This window comes from Protopterus annectens, chromosome 1.part0, assembly GCF_019279795.1.
Source record: "Protopterus annectens isolate FY-2018-M chromosome 1.part0, PAN1.0, whole genome shotgun sequence".
Lineage (NCBI taxonomy): Eukaryota > Metazoa > Chordata > Ceratodontiformes > Protopteridae > Protopterus > Protopterus annectens.
This window is the reverse complement of record NC_056725.1, coordinates 948,909,032-948,932,937: the sequence shown is the minus strand read 5'-3', so window position 1 is coordinate 948,932,937 and position 23,906 is coordinate 948,909,032. Positions and strand designations below refer to the sequence as shown.

Genomic DNA, 23,906 nt, shown 5'->3' with positions numbered 1-23,906 from the left:
ACAATGAGCTCTGTACACAACTGTGTACTGCGTTTGATGTTACGGACACAGATAAGTAATGCCTTGCAGTTGTCCTTGGCCTGGAAGGCCCAAGTTGCCTCAAATATCACGTTGGTAGACTTTATTTGTCCTCTGAGTTGTTTATATCTTGCTAGGTGCTGCACCTCATAATTTTTGCCATGATTTTTTCCTTCTGTCATACAGCCTAATGATGTTGTGATTCCATGAGGGTGGCTTATTTTTCGAGTTAGTTCTGTATTTCTTCCTGGTGGGTTTAGCTGCCTCTCTGCAGCTATTAACATACTTGTACATATTTTTTTCTGAACAGTTCCATGTAGGCAGCAGTCTTCTCGAGGTTATGGGGCTTAAATTACTTCTAGGTTATCACATAATAGTAGGAAGTTAATCTTGGAATAGTTCCTCAATATCTCAGGGTTAGCTAGGGTTCTAGGATTTACTTTTACTACAAAGGAGACCATCTTGTGGTCTGACCTTACCCGAAAAGACATTACACTAGGGTGTGTACAGAACTCTCCCATATTAGTGAAGACGAGATCCAGTCTGGTTGCACCCCTGGTTGGTATATTGATAATCTAGTTCAGGGAGTTTGTGTTTACAAAACCCAGGAATCTCTGTGCCTATATATTTGGTGTTGTATATAATTCCCAGTTATAGTGAGGTAATTAAAGTCACCAGTGCCTATGGTATTGGGTTGAATGGTGAATGTTTCCAGCAAGTTTAAATATATCTTGTGTGTTTCCTGGGTCATAGAGGGGGACCTATAGCTTGCAAGGAAGTCATATGGGATTTTGTTTATGGTGATTTGAACATGGAGAAGCACAAGTGCATTGTCCTGTTTGACCAACCTTTAGCTAGATTTATTTTTGATGTACATTGAGACACCTCAGGAGTCAGAAGTCAGGAGTCATGTGTCAGAAGTGGCAGAGAAGTATGTAAGAGTGGTACAGGATATGTACAAGGAAAGTGTGACATTGGTGAAGTCTGCAGTGGGAGTGACAGATGCGTTTAAGGTGGAGGTGGGATTACATCAAGGATCAGCTCTGAGCCCTTTCTTATGTGCAATGGTGATGGACAGGTTGACAGACAAGATCAGACAGGAGGCCCCATGGACTATGATGTTTGCAGATGACATTGTGATCTGTAGTGAGAGTAGGGACCAGGTTGAGGAGACCCTGGAGAGGTGGAGATATGCTCTAGAGAGGAGAGGAATGAAGGTCAGCAGGACTAAGACAGAATATGTGTGTGTGAATGAGAGGGAGGATAGAGGAATGGTGAGGATGCAGGGAGTAGAGTTGGTGAAGGTGGATGAGTTTAAGTACTTGGGATCAACAGTTCAGAGTAATGATGAGTGTCGAAGAGAGGTTAAGAAGAGAGTACAGGCAGGGTGGAATGGGTGGAAAAGACTGTCAGGAGTGATTTGTGACAGATGGGTACGAGTAAGAGTGAAAGGGAAGGTCTACAAGAGGGTAGTGAGACCAGCTATGTTGTATGGGCTGGAGACGGTGGCATTGACAAAAAGGCAGGAGTCAGAGCTGGAAGTGGCAAAGTTATAGACGTTGAGATCTGCACTGGGTGTGACAAGGATGGACAGGATTAGGAATCAGTATATTAGAGGGTCAGCTCAAGTTGGACGGTTTGGAGACAAAGTCAGAGAGGGGAGATTGCTTTGGTTTGGATATGTGCTGAGGATGGATGCTGGGTATATTGGGAAAAGGATGCTAAGGATGGAGCTGCCAGGTAAGAGGAAAAGAGGAAGGCCTAAATGCTTTTTTAAAAAAAAAAATCTTGCTTTTTTCCCACTTTTCTGAGATTTAAAAAAGTTCAAGTTACAGGCTTGCTGTTCTTGAACTGTTTTGTAAGTTTCTGTGAGGCCATTTTTGCTTGGGCTAAAGGAAAGTCTCTCTGTTGATCAGTGGCAGTGATAAACATTGAGCCGCTTCCCTGCCCCCCGTGGGAGTGGTTACTGACTTGAAACTGTTGTTTTATTGGCTGTTTTGGGTCAATTCCTGGCTCTTTCCAGCCCCTGCTATCAAGCACGCTTTAGAGTGCTTTAGCGTGATTTAGCGCGGAGTTGCCACTAAAGCAGCATCGGGCAGCGCCGGTTTAACAAGGTTAAACTTTTTCTGGCTCCATAAAGTCTGTTCTTCATTTTTTCCCTTAGAACTGCTCTACTAGTAATCTAAACAGTATATCCCTTAACTAAAAAGCGCAGCACTTGTTCCTAAAAGCTTTTACTTGTCTTAAAAGCATCTTCTTTTCAGGTTTAGCACTTCTGTATTATACAAAGTCCCTCACTAGCAAAACCCCCCCCAGGAGTACCCACTTCCGTACTAAGTCCTCTCTTATTCAGTTACACCCCTAACTTCTAAATTTCTCTAGCATGTCGAAGGGCCAGATGCTGGCGTCCTCTCATGTCTAATTGGCGAATTTGGGAATATTGAGGCAATGTTACAATTGCCTCATGTACACTGACAACCCTCTCCTCCTCCCACATAACACAAATACTTGCGAGAGATGCAGCTATTTAGCCAAACTGGAGGCTGAGCTCTCTCAACTCAGGACTGGCAAGACCAGACAGGAGGAGAAGGCAACTACACACACCACAAAACCAGTCTCACATAAAGCTATCACAACAATGAATCAAACACATAAACACACAAAGTCATACTCGGAGGCTCTGAGCAAAATTTACCTAAACAGCAGAGGCCTCCAAAGCAGACATCCAAGCAACTGCCACCTCATGACACACCACAGGCAACACATAAACCACAAAATCAGTGTGCAAAGCAGTCACAGCCCTTAAGGCCAAATACAACACCAAACATACTTGTCATAGGTGACTCCATAGTCAGACACACTGACGTCCCACTCACCAGGCTGAACAAGGAGAGGGTCACAGTAAGCTGCCTATCGGGCGCTAGAATCCGCCACATAACACAAGCACTCGGGTCATTCCACAGCAAGTACAAATATGACACAGTCATTGTCCATGCTGGTGTGAATGACCTGAGACATGCCTCCCTGGACTACATGAAAAGAGACATAGAGGAGCTCTCTGATTATGTAGCCCAGGCAGGTATGACCCTGACCCTGAGCAGTATCCTTCCTTCACCAAGAATGATGCCACAACATAGAGACAAGATGATCAGCTTTAACAATTGGCTTAATTTCTGGTGTCATTCAAAGGGGATCCAGTGTCTGTCTGCCTGGGATGACATGCTTGACAAGCCACACTGCTTCGCAAGGGACGCCTTGCACCTGTCACCCCTGGGATTCCGGATATTGGCTAAGGCTCTTGCCACCCCCATAGTGCCTTTTTTAGGCAAGGCTCAAATTCTAAACTTACCACCCTAGAAAACAAAAATGGGAAGAAACTAAGGGTAATGCTGCTCAATGCCAGAAGTCTAAATCTCAAAATGCACGCTCTCGAGGCCCTTCTCAGTATGGAGAACATCGATGTCTGTGCTGTGACTGAAACCTGGTTAAAGGCTCGTGAGAGCACCCCGGCACTATCAGGTTTTACCTCATATCATGCGTTCTGGCCCCAAAACCCGGACCACACCACAAAAGGAGGGGGTGTATCCATATTCATCAAGGATACCCACACCTCCAGGTTGGTGGCAACGCACGAAGCATCGGAAACCATCCAGGTGCAATTAACCATAGGCAAAACTGCTCTACAATTTGTAGCATGCTACAGGCCACCCTCTCAAACTCAAGAACCCCACACAGCCTTCCTGAAGACACTGGAGGGTATAAATGTATCTCCAAACACCATTATATTGGGTGACTTCAACTACCCGAATATAGACTGGGAACATTACTCAAGCCCCAACTTTCTAGCCCAAAGGTTCCTGGAGTTCATAAATTCAAATGCCATGGAACAACTAGTCACCGTTCCCACAAGAGGAGAAAATATACTAGATCTCATCATCACAAACATGGGGACAAAATGCTCCACACCGGAAGTATATCCCTCATTGGTGAGATCAGATCACAAACTTATCTCAGTGGAAATCCACATCCCGCCCCCGCCCCAAACAAAAAAGACCACAGTGAAGAACTTCTCTAAAGAAAACTTCACACTACTCAAGACTGGTGTGGTACCCTTTAAGGCCCCCGAGCCAGTGGAAACCACAACCCAAGCTGCGGAAGCCCTTACAAATGCCTTCTACGCACACCTCCAGGACTGCATGGATCAGGCAATCCCTAATAAAACCAAGACTCTTTCCACCAAGGGCAAACGTCCAGTCTGGTGGACCCCAGCCATAAACAAACTTTACAATAAGAGGAGAAAGCTGTTACATGATAGAGCAAAATCCATAAAAGAGAAGACACCCTTGATCATTATTAGTAAAAAAATACGAGCACTCATAAAATCATCCAAGGCCAAATTTGAGAGAAAAATTGCAATAGATTCAAAAGACAATCACAAGGCCTTCTTCAGCTATGCTAGAAACCTGGGTGGAAACTCCCAGATATGCACAGAATTAGTCTAAAATGATACAAAAATCACTGAACCCACAGACATTGCCAACATACTGGCAGACAGGTTCAGTGCAAACTTCACCCCCCTCTCCCCCCCAAAAGGAGAGAGAACTATCCCAGTGGAGTGTATCCTCCCAGACATCTCTAATGCGCAGGTGAAAGCTGCTCTCTCTAAAGCTAAAAACACAGCATCAATGGGACTGGATGGTGTCCCCGGCTGTGTGCTACATGAACTCAACGAGGAACTAAACCCGCATATAAGGCAGCTGTTTAATCTTAGCCTTACCACAGGATACGTGCCCAAGGAGTGGCGTACGGCAACTGTGGTCCCACTCCACAAAGGCGGTACCCCTAAGGACCCTGGAAATTACCGCCCCATAAGCTTAACAAGACTGGTGTGCAAAGCTATGGAGAGGATCATAATGGAACTCATAAACAAAGACATAGGGGACTTGCAGACATTGGACCCGACCCAGTTTGGCTTTGTCAAGGGCAGATCATGCCTTTTGAACTTGGTCGACTTCTTCAAAACAGTCACCAAGGCCATTGATGAGGGAAAGGCAGTCCATACAGCCTACCTTGACCTTGCAAAAGCTTTCGACACAATACCCCACTCGGGTATTATAGAGAAACTTACCAGCTTAAATGTAAACCCATATGTCACAAGATGGGTTGCAAACTGGCTAAAGGACAGAACCCACAGGGTTAGAGTTGCTGGCGCCATGTCAGACTCCAAGCCGGTCACAAGTGGTGTCCCACAGGGCTCAGTCCTTGGCCCCCTGTTGTTCGGCATCTACTTCTCAGAAGTACAGGCACACATAGAAGGACTATGGCTGACAAAGTTTGCAGATGACTGCAAACTGGGCACCATAGTGGAAAGTACATCGGACACAGATATCCTTCAGAGGGGTCTCACGGAAACTGATAATTGGTGCCAGAGCCATGGCCTAAATGCCAAAAATGTATAGTCATAGCCTTCGGGAAAAACAAGGTAACCCCAAGCTACCATATAGGTGGCAATCCATTAAGCACAGAAGAGGTTATCAGGGACCTGGGGACCCAGGTTGACAGTGGCCTTTCTTTTGACACTCACATTGCTAAAGTGGTTAGAAAGACCTTCTACATTGCCCACCTGATCATGAAGGGATTCACATCCAGATCAAGTGAGGTCATTGTTCCCCTGTACTCTTCACTTATCAGACCAATTATCGAGTACAATGCCCCATTCGGGATGTATCTCACCCGACACCAGCAGCAATTGGAGAGACCCCAAAAGTTCCTCACCAAAAGGATAAAGGGACTCCAAAATCTGTCATATGTTGCCAGACTGAAGAAACTCCAGCTCTATTCAGTCGCATACCGCCTGCTCAGAGGTGACCTGTGCCTGACATACAAGGCCATGTCCAACCCGGAATTAATGGACATGCTCCACCTCAAACAATCCAAATCTACCAGATCCACTAGAGCAAGCAACTTAAACCTTAGCACGGATATAAATAGGACATGCTGGAGGGATAGATTTGTCACCCAGAGACTCCCTATGCTGTGGAATAAAATCCCAGTCCATGTGAGGCAGAGCACCTCGCTGGCTCTGTTCAAGAGAAATCTTGACCGGTGGATGGGAGATCGTAGGTTTACCCCGGGAATCATCTCTGTGTCACTGCTGGACAGAGGCACAACAAACTAATGGGCACAGTATTTTTTAACATAAGGGGTGGCGTGAGCCACAAAATTTTGGCCTAGGCTTATAAATGCCTTAGGGAAGATAGCCTAGTATAAACCTATGAACATATGAACCTAAGATAAGGTTTATGGATGTGGTGAGAGAGGACATGCAGGTGGTTGGTGTGACAAAGCAATATGCAGAGGACAGGAAGAAATGGAAACAGATGATCCACTGTGGTGACCCCTAACTGGAACAGCCAAAAGAGAAGAAGAAGAGACACCTTCACCTTTAGTCCCTATTTTTGTAGTAGCTGGTCTAAATGTGTGGAAGGCATTATAACCTTACACTGCCAGTGTGCTCTCTGTGGCTTTAAACAATGTCAGGAGTACTTTCAGTTTGGCATTACCTAAAAAAGGCGCTATAGGGGACAACAGCATTTTAGCTAATATTTAAAAGCCTTGAGGGGAGAGGTACAGACTATTCCTGGCAAAGCAGCATGGTCTGTTGACCATTTACTTCCAGAAACAAAACCAATTATTAAAGTCGATCATCTTTTGTTCATATTGTGGCATAATTCTTGGAGAAGATAAAAATGCTGCTCAGTGCTAGGCTTATACCAGCCTGGGACACATATTCCAAGTGCTCCAGGAGTTCTCTCTTCATATAGTCTAGGGAGGTATGTTGCAGATCATTTACACTTACATGGACTATGACTGAATCATACTGGCACTTGTGGTCCAATGACCTGAGTACGTGTCTAATGTGGCAGATCCTGGCACGTGTGTGGGCATGGTTGCCTAAATATTTATTTGTCCCACCTATTCTCAATAACCCAAATAAATGTACTTAGACACAAGCAATAATTTCTGTTATTAGTAACTGTTATGTTCATGAATATGTGCCATTATGACATAAATATAATGTAAATTAAAAAAACACTTTAGTGGCATGAGTAGACTAATCAGTTATGCAAAAAAAAGGTACTATGTACTTTTCAAAAATTATTCTAGTCACGAAAACAAATACAGAATAATCTTGCTGATCTAACTACAAACTTAACATGATTTTAAAGGCTGAAAGTGGTAATATTATTCTTTAGTTATAGCAAAAACTGAAAAGAAAAATTGTAAAGGAAATATGCGATAGTAAAAAATGGCACTGATATTCGAACTGAAAAACATAGCAAATGCACAGAGAAAAATGTTATGCAGACCTCCCAATTCACAAACACCTATATCGAAATGCTATACAGTAAGAGACGCATCCATTATATGAATATAGATAAGAGAAATACTGTCACAAACACACTTAATAGCATGGTTTCCACTGGAATACATAAAATACCTTTTGATTTCCTGCAAAAAGTCAAGGAAAATCTTAACATGCTCCTATCAAACTATGTTAAACAAAATTATAATACGTGGGCATATCTCTGATGTATAGAAGCAGGTTGCAGGGGAACACATTCACAAAGGTTCTATTGCAACCTCTCCAAACAATTTTATTCCCATCACATTGAACAGCATTCTGTGTAAAACTATTGTGACAACCATAATGCAACATATGCAAAATAACATGGGGGACCTACTTCAGTTAGACCTAGAATATTATAAGTTTGTTAACGAGAGATCTTATCATGTGAATCTCAAAGCATTTTTTGAAATAGTGTTTAAGGACTGCAAATGCATGCTGCTTATTTTGATTGTACAAATGCATTCAACACCATCTGATAACAGGGAATTACTAAGAAAGTAAATACATTCAATATAAATCCATATGTAGTGCAGTAATAAAACAGAGTTTAAGCATCGACACACGGTAGAAATTTAGCAGTCTTTCCAAATGGGATTGCCTGTGGTATCCTACAGTTTTGTTTTACAAAGGCTACATGCAGTAGTAACCAGTATAACCAGTGAAGCAGAGAAACAGAGCTTGGGGGGCTGAGGAGTGGCAAGCCACAGTATTAACATAGACTATCATTCCACGTACTTAGACATCTGTTTGATGGGTCTGTGGCTAAGTCATAGTAACAACATAGGCTCTCATTTCATTTACTTAGAGATATATTTGGTGGGTATGCAATAAGTTACAGTAACAGCATAGGCTGTCATTCCATGTACTTAAAGATCTCTTTGATGGGCCTTCTGTACAGTAGGGAAACTCCATGTATGTCCACTTAATTGTTAGCTACTCCAAGGTTTCCAAACATCCAAGAAAGGTAGAATTAAGAATCTCTGCTCAATCTGTTGTCCAGCCCAAGCCAGCTTCTCTCTCAGGCAGGCATCAACCAGAAAACTAAACATGGACAGAAACATTTAAGTATTTCAAGGAAATTGTTGGGACCTAAGCAGATACCATCTTTCTACAGATGTTTTTGTAAAGGATTGTACTCAATTAATGTGTAATCTGGATGTTTCAAGGTAAAATGAAGTATTATTTGATGGAAATAGTGAAGAATAAATGCAGCAACTTTTCTGAACAGGGGGTACATCAAAAATAGTGATGATACCCAACAAATCCAAAAATACAGTCATTGTAGAAAGAGGAGTACAGTGCAAGCCACTAGGATAAGTGCTAGTCACCTAAAGCAGCACATACTCCACAGTGTATACTGCATAAACATCTGTGGACAGTTATATCGAAAGCCAATATATTTTTAGAAAGATGAGGAGGCTGACGCGCTTTTATGTGGCAAGTACTCTGTATACGTCAAATGTATTACACCCAAAGTACTCTGCTGAAACTTACAATGTATGCTCTTTCAATCCTATTTTCATGTCTGAGTCTATGACCAAAATGTCATTTGCACCAGGACCATTCTGCTGTACAAAATGCATTGCCAAAACTGGGGGAGAGGGTCTCAATTTTTCAGTACCACAGACTTAAAGATAAGTCTGAAAAACCAATAACTACAGCAATAATTACATTATGTTGAACACAAAATCATATATTTGCACTTTGTGATAAATAATACAGCCAATTCATAAACCTTATGAATATTACTGTTGTGTGTTTTTAAAGTTAAACAATATTTGAATATAATACACCAGACATGCAACATTTAAAACACCTAGAACAGGTAAAATATTTAAAACACTTACAGTAGAACAGGTAAGACTTAAACTTTACATAAAACAGTCAGTGACTTACCCTGTTTAGCAAGTCATCCATTTCTGTAATTAGCCCACCCAACTTGCTCTCTGCTAACTGCAAACGTTTCCCGGGTGCTCTGTGAGGGGACAGCAAAGGCTGAAAATGTTTAAAACATAAAGAAAATGTATCAGTGTCCATCAAGGCTGGTATAAAAATAGACAACCTGATATAGAGATAAATGGAAAAGGCTTTGGTTAGGTAGACAGACAGAATAAGTAAAATATAACACATGAAAAGCTATTTTTAATCATACACTTTAAGGTAAAATAAAAATATTACTTAATAACCTCAAACTCATTAAATATCTTTGCATATGGAATCAATGATTCGATTTATAAAAAAAGTTTGAATGCATGTATGCGTGTGTGTGTGTGTGTGTGTGTGTGTGTGTGTGTGTGTGTGTGTGTGTGTGTGTTTTGTTTATATGTCTATGTGTCTGTGCAAAACAGAGAAACAGAAAGAGAAAGACCAATACATTTACGAATTTCTAGAGTTCATTAAAAGATGTTGCTTCATTAATTAAAATATTGTGTTCTTTCAGTAAAACATCAACTTTTAAACTTTTTCTTTTTTTTCTAATAGTGTCCTACATTAATGTCTGTAGTTCACACAAAGGAACCAGTTATTCCTACTTCAACAACCTGCTACATTTTCATTTGATCTTCAGCTTTTTACTTTGTTTCAATGGATGTTTACAAGCCCATGTGAAACAGGATACTCCTCAAAATAAGACTGTAATTTTAGTAGTATTTGGGACAAACAGCCTACGATAATGACATTTTTATAAGCATTTATACATAAATTAACCACAGACATGAACTGTAGTAATATATGATGATTTTCAGCACTGGCTGAGATAAAAAAGATGCAAACTTGAATGCTTCTTCCACCTCACTGGTTGATAAAGCTCTCTGTTTATTTAAGGTGACATAAAAGTTCTTAGGCCAGTTTTATGCAGTCTTGTTGAACAGCCGTGAAGCATGGAGCAAAGAGGCAGAGACAGAGAGACCATAGGCATGCATATACTCACTGAGTGCTGTATTAAACAAAATAAGTATGCAAAATGCAATGGACCGATACTTCAGAAACATCTTTTGTAGAGAATAAAATACCAGCACTTGTCTAAATAAGTTGGAGGATGTGGACACACTGGATGCTGACAACAGTACTATTCAGTTTTCCACTGATACATATTCCACCTGCCTGTAACAAAACATTATAGGCTCCTTCTCAGAAGTGCAAGACTTATAATTGCTAGTCTCACAATTCTGAAAAATAAAGTAAGATTGTATAACAGCCAGAAAGAATATGATGCTAACAATGCATTTTTTGCATTGGGACTTTACCCCCTGTAACCTGACCATGGGGAATGTAGTCCAAAAATCCTACTACTCACATATATGAAGTCTGAGATAATGTACTTTGGAAAAGGAAAAATATCTGAGGGATGTCGATATAGGTCTTGCTACAACATCTGCATGTCTGCACTTTTAGTTTTGCTATTCTTAGGATCACAGTTATAGTTCTTGGTACTGTAACAGAAGATCAGCCTGTTGGCAGGTCATATTTTATAGTAAAACTAAATATCACTGTTTGTGATGACAAAAATGTGGAGAGGGTACAGAGGTATACAGTGAGTGGAACGGTATGACTGAGATACTGCGGGTGGTTGTCGTGTTTATTTTGGAAGGAGAGCTATAAAGTTCAGAAAACCTTAGTTCTCCCATTTTTTTTTATTTCACTTCAAGACGGCCAGATTACTTTCTTATCAATCTGGTTGATGCAAGTAATTGAACTAGATGAATCCCTTTGAAGTTCAAACTCAACAGTTATTTTAGCCTAACTATATCAGAATAGTGCATGATAGGTGTGTGTGTGAGAGGAGAGAGAGAGATTTTTAAGCAAAAAACATCTTTATTATCATAACTTCTCCTTCAACTAATTTGTACTCTCTTTTATATCGTATTATGTCTCTTTGTCACTCTAATATCTCATGTTGACTCACCTCTTCAAGTGTGTTCCTGTATTGTACATCTTACTTATTTTACCCAACTGTTTACTTCAATATGTTCTTTTTTGCATAAAATAGCTTAATTGTATATACTACTTCCATTTGGTTAACCTTGAATTTATTTTATTTTATAGTTTTGTTTTATTAAAAACAAATATTGTTTTGTACTCTCGTGGAGCTTTTCTCCCCGGGCCTCTGCTGAAAATGGATATGTATCCAGCTGGACTAGCCCGGTCAACAAATGTAAAATAAAATAAATAAAAATAAAATAAACTTATGACATAGACAATCATATATTTGTAAAAAATGAAAACAAACCATATTGGCATATTTTAAGTTGCAAGCACCACTTGTAATCTATCCAGTAATTGTCAGTCAAACATTACATAGCTTATTCAATTCCTGGCTTCCCTTAAACCTCATTCTTCTACAAAACATTATTCTACATGTATTGTTTCCATGATTCTTATTTTTTTTAATCCATTTCTATCATCCAGAGAGAGGATTGCACATAAAATATGGTAAAACTGTTTTTAAAGTTTACATAGTTTACAAAGGATTTTATTATTTATTTTTTTAATTGGGAGGCTGTCTTTTTAAATGTTATTGATTAAAAGTTTCTTTGATTGGATTTATGTTTTGAATTTTCAGTATTTAAATAAGGTGGGGTAATCTGTTTTTTTTTTTTTTTTTTTTTTTTTTTTATCTCTGATGAATTCCATATTTTATGTTTGGATGAAAGTGCACAGATCTGAATAAAAAATAATTTATTGATTAATTTGCAAGTACAATTTTATGTAATTTACCCCATTTTTTACGGAGAAGTTATTTAGTATGAAGGTAGACTATTTAAGGTCACTGGTGTGTTATGAAAGTACTTTAAAACATAAATGTTAAGCTGAGATGCCATATGGAGACGGAAGTGCTCTCAGTCTTTATGGTGAGTTGCTACAGCTAAGGCAAACTGTTCTAAGGTTACACGTCTTCTGGAAACTGCTTCTGCACTTGCATTCCCAGAGCTACATTTTAACAATGTGCTTCTGGGTAGGGATATGCCTCTGACTTGGAAAGCAGCAGTACTGGCATTTATACTGAAGGAGGGGAAAGCTCCTCTTGAACCAAGGTCATACAATCCATTTGGTTCTGAATCATGACTACAAAGTATTTATGGTGATTGTGGCAAAAGGAATGGCAAAAATATTGATGAGAATAAAAGATCAGAACCAGTATGGGTTTATTGAATGTAGGTAAACATTTGACAATATTAATAGGTTTGGATACTAAAAATGTATTTGACAGAGTGAGTTGCAAATTTATGAAGAGCTCTTATGAATTATCTGGGCTTCAACTAACATGGATAACATCAATATTTAACATTTGCCGGGAAGCTCAACCTAAGGTGATGTGTGGAAATGAGTTCTACATAATACTGTATATTACCAATCCAGAATATAAAATAAAATTATATTTAATAAATTGAAATATTTAATAGTATATTAGGATATAAACTAAATGAAGCTAAAAGAAAGACTATAGTAATTAAATATGCCTCCACATATGACTTAGTACTCAGCTTCCCATTTTCTGTCATGATACAATGAGATACTTGGGAATTCGGTAAAAACAGGATGTTAAGCAAGCAGCTAAAAAATACTCAAAAGATTACTTGTATGACAAGTTTACTGACAACATTACTTACAGTCAGATACAAGTGATTACGGTGTTTTTGGTCCATTAAGTTCTTTATGCAGGTCAGGCTTATATGTATCAACTGAGAGATCTTATATGGTAGAATATCAAAAAGAAAATTAAAGAGTTTTACATGGGGGGAGGTGCAAAAGAGAATGGATGCAGTAGGAAAACCTTATATTGCTAAAGGAACAGGGTGGTTTGGGACTTCCAGATTTGGATATGTACTAGAAGACCTCACAACTCTGACTTGTATATAGAGTTCAGGTTACAGAACACATGCCCAAACAGAAGCACATGAAAGGCATAGTCTCCAATAAAGTAATGAAAGGATCCCATGTGGACATTTGGGCAGATCTAAGTAAGGAAAATAAACAGCATTATGTACAGACTTGTATACATAAAGTGTTAAGCAAATCGTTATATCAAAGAAAGTCATACCATGAAAAGTAGAATAAAATGGGTTTTACTATGTAAAGTAATTAAGAAGCCACAAAGGAAAATGTACTGACCATTTGGAGAAGAAAGAATAAAAAAATGTACTGAACATTTGGAGAAAAAAGAACAAACAACCCATATTTGGGAAGCAGATGATACAAAGGGGTGTGGCAAATAAACTGGATGAAGCTAGATAAACTTTTTGGTTATTGAACTCAGACAACCTTGAATATACAGGACTAATGTTAGAGTTTAAGGAAGCTATGTAAAGTTTATATTGTAATGTTGCTAAACCACAAATAGTACACTTTATATTTGAGGCCAGAACAGAAATTACAGACCAGAAAAGAGTAATAAGTAAAGCATGCAAGCAATAGTACATTTGAGAAGACAATACAGGGGAAAGGAAAAATAACAAGGAGTAAATAATTAAGTAAAGCTATTACAGATGATCAGTGGAAGGATGTATGTTTTAATTAGAGATCTGCAGCCAAATTGGAAAAATCTAGAATTCTTACATGCAAATGTTTGCATAAATATTGTAAACTCCAACAAAACTTGAAAAGAAAAATTCCTTCAGACAAGAGACATATGCTTGAGATGTTAACATTCAGAGACAGGTTTTTGGGAACATATATTCTGGGAATGAGCAGAGATGCTTCAGTACAAAAACTGGGTCTATATTATAAGCATGAATGTTTACTTACCCGAATACCTAAATGCCGACACATATCCCGCGAACTGCAAATACACCGAACACCCTAAACCGCGAAATTCAAAAACTTGAACAGTTATAGTTGTCCCACCCCACAGCTCGCTACATACTACCTAAACAAACTAAATAAAAACCCTACTTCTAACCCTAAACTAAACTCTACTTCTAACCCTACACTAAATCTTGCATATACCACCATGTGTGCACTTAACTTAACCCGCATCCTAACCCTAAGGTCCGTAACTATCACAAACTTACCTTAAAAAGCTATACCCATACAAACTAAATAATCCACACACATACACTTAACAAAACCCTACTTCTAACCCTACACTAAATCTAACATACATTACCATCTATGCACTTACCTTAACCTGCACCCTAACCCTATGGTCCATAACTAATGCACACTTACGTTACAGAGCTATACCTCAGAAGGGCCAACCATGACGATTTGACATTTCCAATTTCGCGCTTCTGGATGATCGAGGTTTTCGCGGTTCGATGAAGACATGTTGGCATTTAGGTATTCGGGTAAGTAAATGTTCATTCTTTTAATATAGACCCCAAAAATTACTTGAATATGTCAAGACTTATATTTGGAACATAATTTAACTGCAGTACAGAGATGTTTTCATTGACATGGGTTGGTGAAAGCGTTGCTATCTTTAGTGCTGATACTGCCTAATTAAGTTATAAGTAAAAAATATCAAACCAAAGAGAAACCACTTGCAAGAGAGAGAGGTGAAAATAATGATAATAGAGTTTTAAAATGTGGAATTGAGAACTATTAGAGATCATAAACAAAACCCTGCATTTACAAACAGGCTATATGGGGTTCAGTAATGGAAAATGATGAAAACTGATTTGTAACAAAGCACCTCAGATGAACATCTATTTGATACTTAATAAATAAAATATGTAGGTGTAAAGGTACTGGTCCAGCTGTTAAAATATGTAATATAATGAAAATAAAACAATACAGTCATTACATAATTACTGATCTTGTATTATGTTGAAAACAGTTAATTTGTATATTTTAAATGTTTTTTTTAAGAAACAGTTGATTGTGATATTTGGATTTATGTGGTTAGCAATGGCAAATTATTAAACATTAAATGTAAGAACTGATTGTCTGACATTAAGCTAGTTTATTAATATTGTATACAAATATAATTATAAAATGTTTGTAACAGCCAGTGGTGCCAAAATAACAAGTGTACCATGCATGGGGATCGTCTAGTATGCAAGTAGTAAAGCCTGGTATTAAAAATGTATTTACATTGTTTTAAAAATACTCTTAGGTTTGTGAACAGATCTGGTGGGAGACAATAATAAAAAAAGAAACCTGTTGCTTGAAATCAAAATTACTTTCTGTGAAATGATTTAATTAGGATGAGAAGATTTGCATTCTCCATATCTAATGCTGTCATAAATTAGTTTTCTTTAAGGATAAGTAGAATGTTCTTTAAGGCTACCATTCATAAATTCATTGTTATAATGAAGTACAAAAACCCTACATCAGATTTCCAAGGTTTCATTTTTCTTAGGGGCTAAAATTAGTTTGGCATAGATGGCTTTTCCCTTTTGGTGGCCTGGAACCAACTGCATGGCCTTTTTGTTCAGAACATGTTCAACTAGTCCTAATGCAATGTATGTCTGCTGAGGTAGAATATGGAAAAATGATACACAATCCTCAAATTCTACTGAGTAACACTTTTGTTAAATTATCTTTATTGAATATAATTCAAACAAAATAATTTTCAGGCAATCGCTCATCTTTATTACAACAAATTATAACTTGAAACATTTCACCATGTGCTGAAAATTTTCTCTAAGTATAGTTATCTTAATACATCCTAGTTCATCATATTCATAAACCAGTAATACCATCTCACTAAATATTCAAAAATTACACTAGCAGTACAAAGCAGATGTGTACTAAAATGTACATCTACTATGCTTGTTAATATATATCCATATCTATATATGTGTATATATATATATATATATATATATATATATATATATATATATATATATATATATATATATATATATATATAAATCTCTGTGTGTGTGTCTGTGTCTGTCTGAATTGCCAGTATTATTGTCACCCTCTTTCAGCACAATCTTTCCCACTCATCTCATGTAAAAGGTATATAATACCTTACATGCTGTGTAAAGCATATAACATCTATGATTCCCTTCAAACTACTAACTCTCCCCTTTTTCAACTCCTGTAAATATGTTGTAGTACTTACATAAAAGTAATTTGCTGACAACCTCTATTTTACCTCTAATGCTTAAAATTCCATATATTAAATTGGCATTTAACATTCCAACTCATGTGGCAACCTTTCTCACTCTCTTCAGAATCGCATTTTCTGTGTATACCAAAGCCAGGAGAATGTTTCCCCAAATAGCGTGAACTTAATGGTATTACCAGTGATGTATAAATCAATACAGTGGCAGATTTGCCCTATCCTCTACCTTAAAAACACTTAAAATTATTTATCTGACATTTAACTATAGATACAATTAAAAATCCAGTGCATGTCTCATTGCCAGATCAAATGTTATACTTGTGTGTCCTTGCAATTATTCATCCACTTATATTTCCAGCCAGTAACTTACACTGCTAACTCCATCTGGTGCCACTCAGCCTACAGTACTCATTACTCCAGTTAACGTTAAAACCAGATAAGGTCACTAACACAAAAAAAAAAAGAAAAAGAGAAAAAGTATAGTTGTGCAAGTCCGATTTACCTGTAACATTACATGTTGAAATTCTTCACTTCATCAGTGGTGTTTTAGGGTGTCAAAGTAACCCAGTACTGGCTAGTTTTCTAAAGCTCAAACTCTCTTCCCCTCTCTCACTTCCTGTGACAGCTGATTGGCTGGGCATATCCTGAGAGGGAAGACTACAGCTGTCACAGGAGGTGAGGGTTCAGGCTTTTTCTCTTCCACTATGAAAGAGAATAAAGTACCTGATGCCAGAAATCATCCAGCAAGTGTAATTTCGATGCCAGTCACAATACCCATACAAAAAACAAGTCCTGCAACAACCAAATCAGTTTGAAACCCACCTCACCTATGCAAAATCTAGGAGATAGCATGAGGGTGCTGCCACATAGTTGGCTGACCATGAGAGCTTGCAGCTCAGAGATTCACCCAGCAGATGTCAGAGCAATGAATAAAACCATCTTCCAAGTAATGAATCATAAATAAGACTGAAAGACAAGTTCAAAAGGTAAGATCCATTTTTCAAGCACGAAGTTGAGATCCCAGGGAGGAGATTTTGTTTCTGAGGGAATCTAATGTGCAACACACCTCTTTCATAAATTGTTTGACAACAAAAAGAGATAAAAGGGGGCATCTGTGGGCAGGCAAGCTGAGAGAACCATAAGATGCAGTTTGCTAACCACCTCTAAGTAGATCACATAAATATTTAAATACCAGGGGGATCAAAATCATTTCAGGACCTTTGTTATTGGATATGAAATACCTTGAAAATTTCTTCTACTTGTAAATATAAGATTTTTCAGGTGCAGGTTTTAATGCCTACTTTAATTACCTGCTGTAAAGCTTCATGGAGCAAGTGCCCAAAAAAGATATCAAAAAATTTTCCTCCAGGATGTCAGTTGCAATTACTTTAAGTTGGGGTGTACCATTTGCCACTGAAAATGTGTCAGCAGATTCAGTCTGTGAGAAAGCTTGTGATACTTGCCATTGGCCAATTCCATTAAAAGGGAGAACCAACATTGCCTCAATCAAAAGGGGGTTACCACAATGATCTTTGATAATATTTTCTGAATCTTTAGGAGTACATTGGTAATCACTGAAAATGGAAGAATTGCATACAGAAACATTCCTGACCATGGGGATTATACAGCATCTGTCTTACAAATGTGGCTGCAAGGATGTCTTGAACAGAATTATTTGTGTTGTCTGTTTTGAAAGCTTGTGAACAAATCAACTTGAGATGTCCCCCACATCTGGATCATGGAGCTTCCACTCTTCACAAGGGGTCCATCCAGAATCTGGTTAGTCTGTCTGCCACTGTGTTTTGGTCTGATGGAATGTAGAGCCAGATCTCAGGTCAGCATTGCCAAATGGCAAACAGCATATGACCTTGCACCTCCTTGTTTTTCAGCTACCACACCATTATGGTAGTGTTGTCTGTGACCACTTGGGATGGCTCAGAGTCAATAAGTGGGTAAGAACACTTAAGGCATGAATCACGGCCAGCACCTTTTACGTTTACATGGTTTGATATGTCCCAAGTACCTTGCAAGCCATGCTCTGTAACTTGGCATAGTCATTCCTTTGCAACAATTGCTCCTTTTTCAGAAAGGAACCCTCTTATTTCGTTTTGAAACATCATCCACCTGCCATTATCTTTTGGATCCTTGACTTTTGTGTAGCTGAGATTTTTTTGTTTGTTCTGCCCCTTGAAAGTAGATGTTTGTTTGGGGAGAACTGGTGAACATGAAACATTCAAGCCACCCCATGTGTTAATTTGTCTCTATCACCCTATGGTTTGAGAATGTCTAATAGGGGGCCCAAACACCAGTTCAGAACTTAAAGGTGTTTTCAAAATTTCAACTTTTAAATCATCAGAGAAGTTCTGATCATGTAAACAAGCATGATGTCTTAATACAACAGATGAAGCAGCATTTCTCAAGACTGTATCTGCACAATGAAGAACACTTCTCAAAGTATGTTTCAAAACTTGAGTCAAATTAGAAACAATTTCATTCATATAGGATTTTTGCTCTGCAGGTACAGCTGCAGCAAAATAGTCCAAGCTGTAGCGACACTGTAAAATAAATTTCCCCATATCCGCTTGGTAATTTAACATTCTAAAGGCTATATCACTAGAAAGAGACATCCTTATGCCTTAAACATCTAACTATTTTCCCTCTTTATCAGCAGATGTTGGCTTAGATGAAGCTAAGGACTTCTTATATGAACAGGCAGCAGGGGAGACCACAGCTGGGTCAGCAGTCAAATCACATCTGAAAGGATCTCATATTTTCTCTGAGCCTTTTTAGGGACTGTTAGAACAGACAGTGGTGTTCTACAGGCAGCTTTATAAACATCTGCCAAAGCCAGTAAGAGAGGGGGAACAGAACTGGGCATCTCATTCTCTATAATGTCATATATCCTGCTTAGCTCTGGGGTAGTTCCTGACTGCTCCTAAGGAAACACATCACTAAATCTAGCAATGATCAAAGGAAAAAGGGAACTCCTGTTCAGACTTAAACTAATGTTCACCTTCTGAAGAATCAAAATGATTTGACTCCATGTCACCTAGGAAATCAACCCTCTCCCCATCAGACTCTTCATCATTTTTTGGAACAGAAAGGTCTCTAGCTAAACTAGCACTAGAGCCATGAATGGGAACACAACCACCAGAATTAGTTGTTTGCAGAACACTCTTAGCAAAGGAAACCACATCAGCATTATTAACAGCTATAATCTGATCCTCAGATGTATGGTGAAGCATCTGTTTCTTTTTCTTGTGAAACTCACAATTATGTAAATATCTGAGAACAGTTTTAAGTGCTCCAGGGGCCTAGCAAAGCTATACTAGACGGAGACGGGGCAAAAGGTAGGTAGTCTGTGGGCCGAGCAGTGGCCCAGATAGAATTGCTAACCTTAGGCTGAACTATGTTTTTAATTTTGTTTTTTTATTTTAAGGTGCAACCAGGTTTGATATGGTGGGGGCAGACTTAGGAACCAACAAGTCAGGAGACAGCAGCAGCCAGAATAATAAAATGTCAGTGGATAATGTATCACAATAAGTACTAAAAGTTTCTAGTACTATGTATGTCCCCAGACAACTAACTCTTCTAAACTATTATCACAAATTCAGAATTCATTTACAACTGACGGAAGTTAAAGAATTTCCAATACACAAAGTCCAAATACTAAAACAACTAATGTGCCAAACAAGTGTTAAAAATTAGCTTGATACACTTTAATCATGTTAAACTGTGGCAAAATAACATTTAATTCAATTTAGACTATAATTTTTTGTCAGAGTAAAATCTCCACAGTACATTAAATAGCATCATTAATGGTAAAATCATGATATGATGTTAAAAACATACAGAGTAGTCATACATTTAATAAATAATGTATAAATGTGGACAAATCTAAGCTCTGCAATATTTTCCTGTCAAAATATGAAAATAAGGCAGAGAAACAACAGCAAAGACAGTTGCGATTTGCTTGCAGTTCTGACTGCATAAGACAGACGCTAGTGCCTAACAGCACACATACACACTGCATTTCAATGTGAACATTTCCTCAGAAACATTTGCCAAAGAGGCAAGATATTCTAAGATTTTAATTTTGATACTGCTTGGCAATATGAGGTGAACTTTGAACATATAGTCTTGCTTTACTCCATCCTAGGATAATCTTTTCCTAGTATACTTCCTACAGACAAGGTTCTTTTTCTCTGATTTACTTTCACAGCTGTCTTTTTTTGAATGCATTTGTCAGTGAGTTTTTGAGAATCCTAAGATACAAGCCTTCAACAGGAGTCATAGCTTGTCTGACTATACATGAGGAATTCCAGTGATATTCCGTCAGTTTGGACTTCGCAGTAACAGCCGTATAACATTTCTAATGCCCCTTTCCAGACTTCATTCAACCCAGGAGTGCCTTTCTGGTCTCTTTTCCAAGAACTAGTCACCCGCTTCAGATCTAACATGGGGAGGAGTGTCCCAAGTACATTAGGGCTCCAGGGGTTGGTCACCTGAAGAGAGGAAGAACCGCATAAAATAAATGAATGCTCTTGTGTTCTCTCCAGCACCTACATTCTCTGAACTCTGTACCCTTTTTCAAATTTACAAAGACAAAACCACAGTTGTGGTACATAATCGGGGAAGGCACCAAGTCTTAATGCCTCCTAAGCTGGTCTTCATTGCTTAGGACACAAATGGTACTGCATACTTTCCTTAATGGTCTACATTCTTGACAGAACACTTGCAGATTTTCTGAGCAGACCCTTGAGTGGATGTTGAATTGGGGGGGGGTCTTTTGGGGGGCATTCATCTCTGGAGTACTTGTGAGGACTCTTTTTTTTTTTTTTTTTTGCTTCCTCTTAAAACAGACTGCTCTGTTCTCCAGAAAACCATGCCTTCAGGCTTGGAAGACAGATGTTGTGCCTTTTCCTGGGAGAGGGAAATTCCTTTATACATCACTTCTATGATTCTCAATCAAGGAGGGCAAGACAAAAATATTGAGGGATAATTGGCTAGGCTTAAAATGGCTCGCAAGGGCAGTTGGCTTGCAACGGCAGTTAGCTTAGTACTAATCTATGAACCTATGAGAGATGCCAAATAAACATTGCTACAAACAAAAATTCCCAAAGGCCTTACTGTAAACACTGAGATAAATAAAATATTAACATAAATATTTTAAATAAGCATAAAAATAGAAAGAGAATAATAAATCTAATAACAAAATGAGAGAAAGAGGGTCCTCAAATGATTACCTGAGCAGCAAAGCTGGAAAAATGAACATCAGATCCTGTGAAGAGTCATAGTACCTTCTTCTTTGTAAGGCAGAAAAAGACACACACTTCCTGTGACAGCTAATAGCTTCCCTCTCAAGATATGGTAAGCCACTCATCTGTCACAGGAAGGGAGAGAGAAGGGAGTCTGAGCTTTTGAAAGCTGACCAGTACTGGGTAACCTTGGCAGATGACCCTAAAATGCCATTGAGGCAGTGGGAATTATGAACATTCTTTTTATATAAAAAGCTTCAAAAATGAATGGAAAATTAATGGACCATTAGTGCCAAGGGAAGTAATCCTGACAGAGACCCAGCAGCTCCAGCACTGGAGGAGGGATGAGGGTGAGCAGGCTGCTCTCCTCTCTCTTGGAGGAGAGGGGAGGCAGTGCTGAATACAGAAGCAACCTGGGCAGGTACAACTTGAGGGAGACTCAAGAAATATCCTAATGTACTTTGGTGTAGGGGAATGCTCTTAGCAGAAGTATAGGGGATATCCTTAACATTAAACCCACTGCACATCCATTCCCAAGTGCTTTGCTGAGTGAATGAAAATGTGCTCCCCTAATACTATGACATGGAAACCTCACTGGACTCAAAGTGCAGAAAAAATATGATAAAAAAGGGATAATTAATACAGCATACAAAGTACTGCACAGTAACTATAATAATCAATCAGAGGAGGCTAGAAAACATTGGGAAGTGAGAATGGAAAGGCAATTTATAAAGGAACAATAGGAAGAAATCTGTATGCAACGAAGGCCAGATAGCTTGGGAAGTTTTCTTCTGAAGTGTTTGCATACACTAAGCAGACTTCATAAAAAAATTCTTCAGTTAGACTGCAAATGCTGGAGGTGTGATGGGAAAGAGAGAGGTAACTGGGACCATGTTTTTGGGAATGTAACAAGCTGGTGTGTTTTCAAAATTACCTACAGAGATGTTTCTCAAAAATATTTAGGAAGCTAATAATTATAAAAATGGAAATGATTCTTTTGCTGGGCTATGGAACCCATTTGCCTACCACAGTAAGGCCCTGCTAGGTTTATTGTTACTGATTGCTAAAAAATGTTAGTAGAAAATGGAAATCAGTATATTAATGTTGAGTAGAAATAAGGAAATTGTAAAGCAGATAAAATAACTGGAAACAGGATCCTCAGAAAAAGGAAATAGCAAATTACATAGAAATAAATGGAGCATATGGGAACAATACATGCAGAATAATATTCAGTAAGAAGAGTGAAATTTAAGGGAAGGCAGGAACTGAACAATTTGTGTAATGTAAGAGTGAATGAAAATTGTTAGAAAGAAAACTAATGTATATTACATTAAACTACCAATGGAAATGTTGTTATGGTTTGTTTTCTTTTATATTATAGGATGTGTATCTGTGTCACCTTTTAAAAATGCAATGCTGAATAAAGATTTAAAAAAAAAACCTACCTTATTTTGCAACAAAGACCAAATATGTCCCATCATCTTATTCATCACTCCTCGTCTCAGTTCCATACAAATTCACCAATGATCCTCATTAAGTAACCAGGGAACATCCAAACTGACTTACATTCTAAAATTACATTGCTACCAAGTGTAGTACTAGTTATCACCACTCAAGCCAAACAACATTTTTTAAACACTTTTATTAAATTTCCACTTCACATAGGCACACATAAAGGTTCTATATCACATCATCAAGTACGTGAATACCAAACGCTCACATCATCAAATATTCACGTACTTGAAGTTTCTGAATTTTTTTTGCGGTACAGTGAAGATCAGGATTTTTGCCCTTTCCTCACTGTAGTGTAATCTCAGAGTAGGAATATATATTTAGTGGGAGGTGTAGTGGGCATAGCCCCCCACAATATTGTGTTCGAGTATCTGAATATTCAATGATGTGAGTGTTCGATATTCACATACTCGATGATGTGATATAGATGCCATATACATTAATAGAAAAGAAAGCAAAACATAATAATTTGCTTCATTTATATGCATTACATGTTTTTATTCTTTTGAATAATTGTCATTCACTCCAAGATAAGCACAATTTATTTTTCACCTTAAAAACATCTGAGCACATAAAATTCAAAATCACCATGCAGACCTTGCATTCAATTTAACATGTTAAAATTATGTAATTGTAGAAGAAGTTCCTTATTTCTTCTCAACATTAACATAAGTTTAATAAAAAAAAT

At 38.2% G+C, this 23,906-nt stretch overlaps 1 protein-coding gene across 13 annotated transcripts in view; it reads right to left on the bottom strand.

Annotated features, from left to right (window-relative positions):
- Positions 1 to 23,906, bottom strand: part of LAMA2 (laminin subunit alpha 2) — a 4,753,606-nt gene that overhangs the window by 1,270,476 nt on the left and 3,459,224 nt on the right. For all 13 annotated transcript variants that reach the window (XM_044064325.1, XM_044064371.1, XM_044064344.1 and 10 more), the window contains one exon: positions 9,326 to 9,424. In XM_044064325.1, the coding sequence (XP_043920260.1) occupies positions 9,326 to 9,424 (99 nt within the window). The remainder of the gene's footprint in view (positions 1 to 9,325; positions 9,425 to 23,906) is intronic.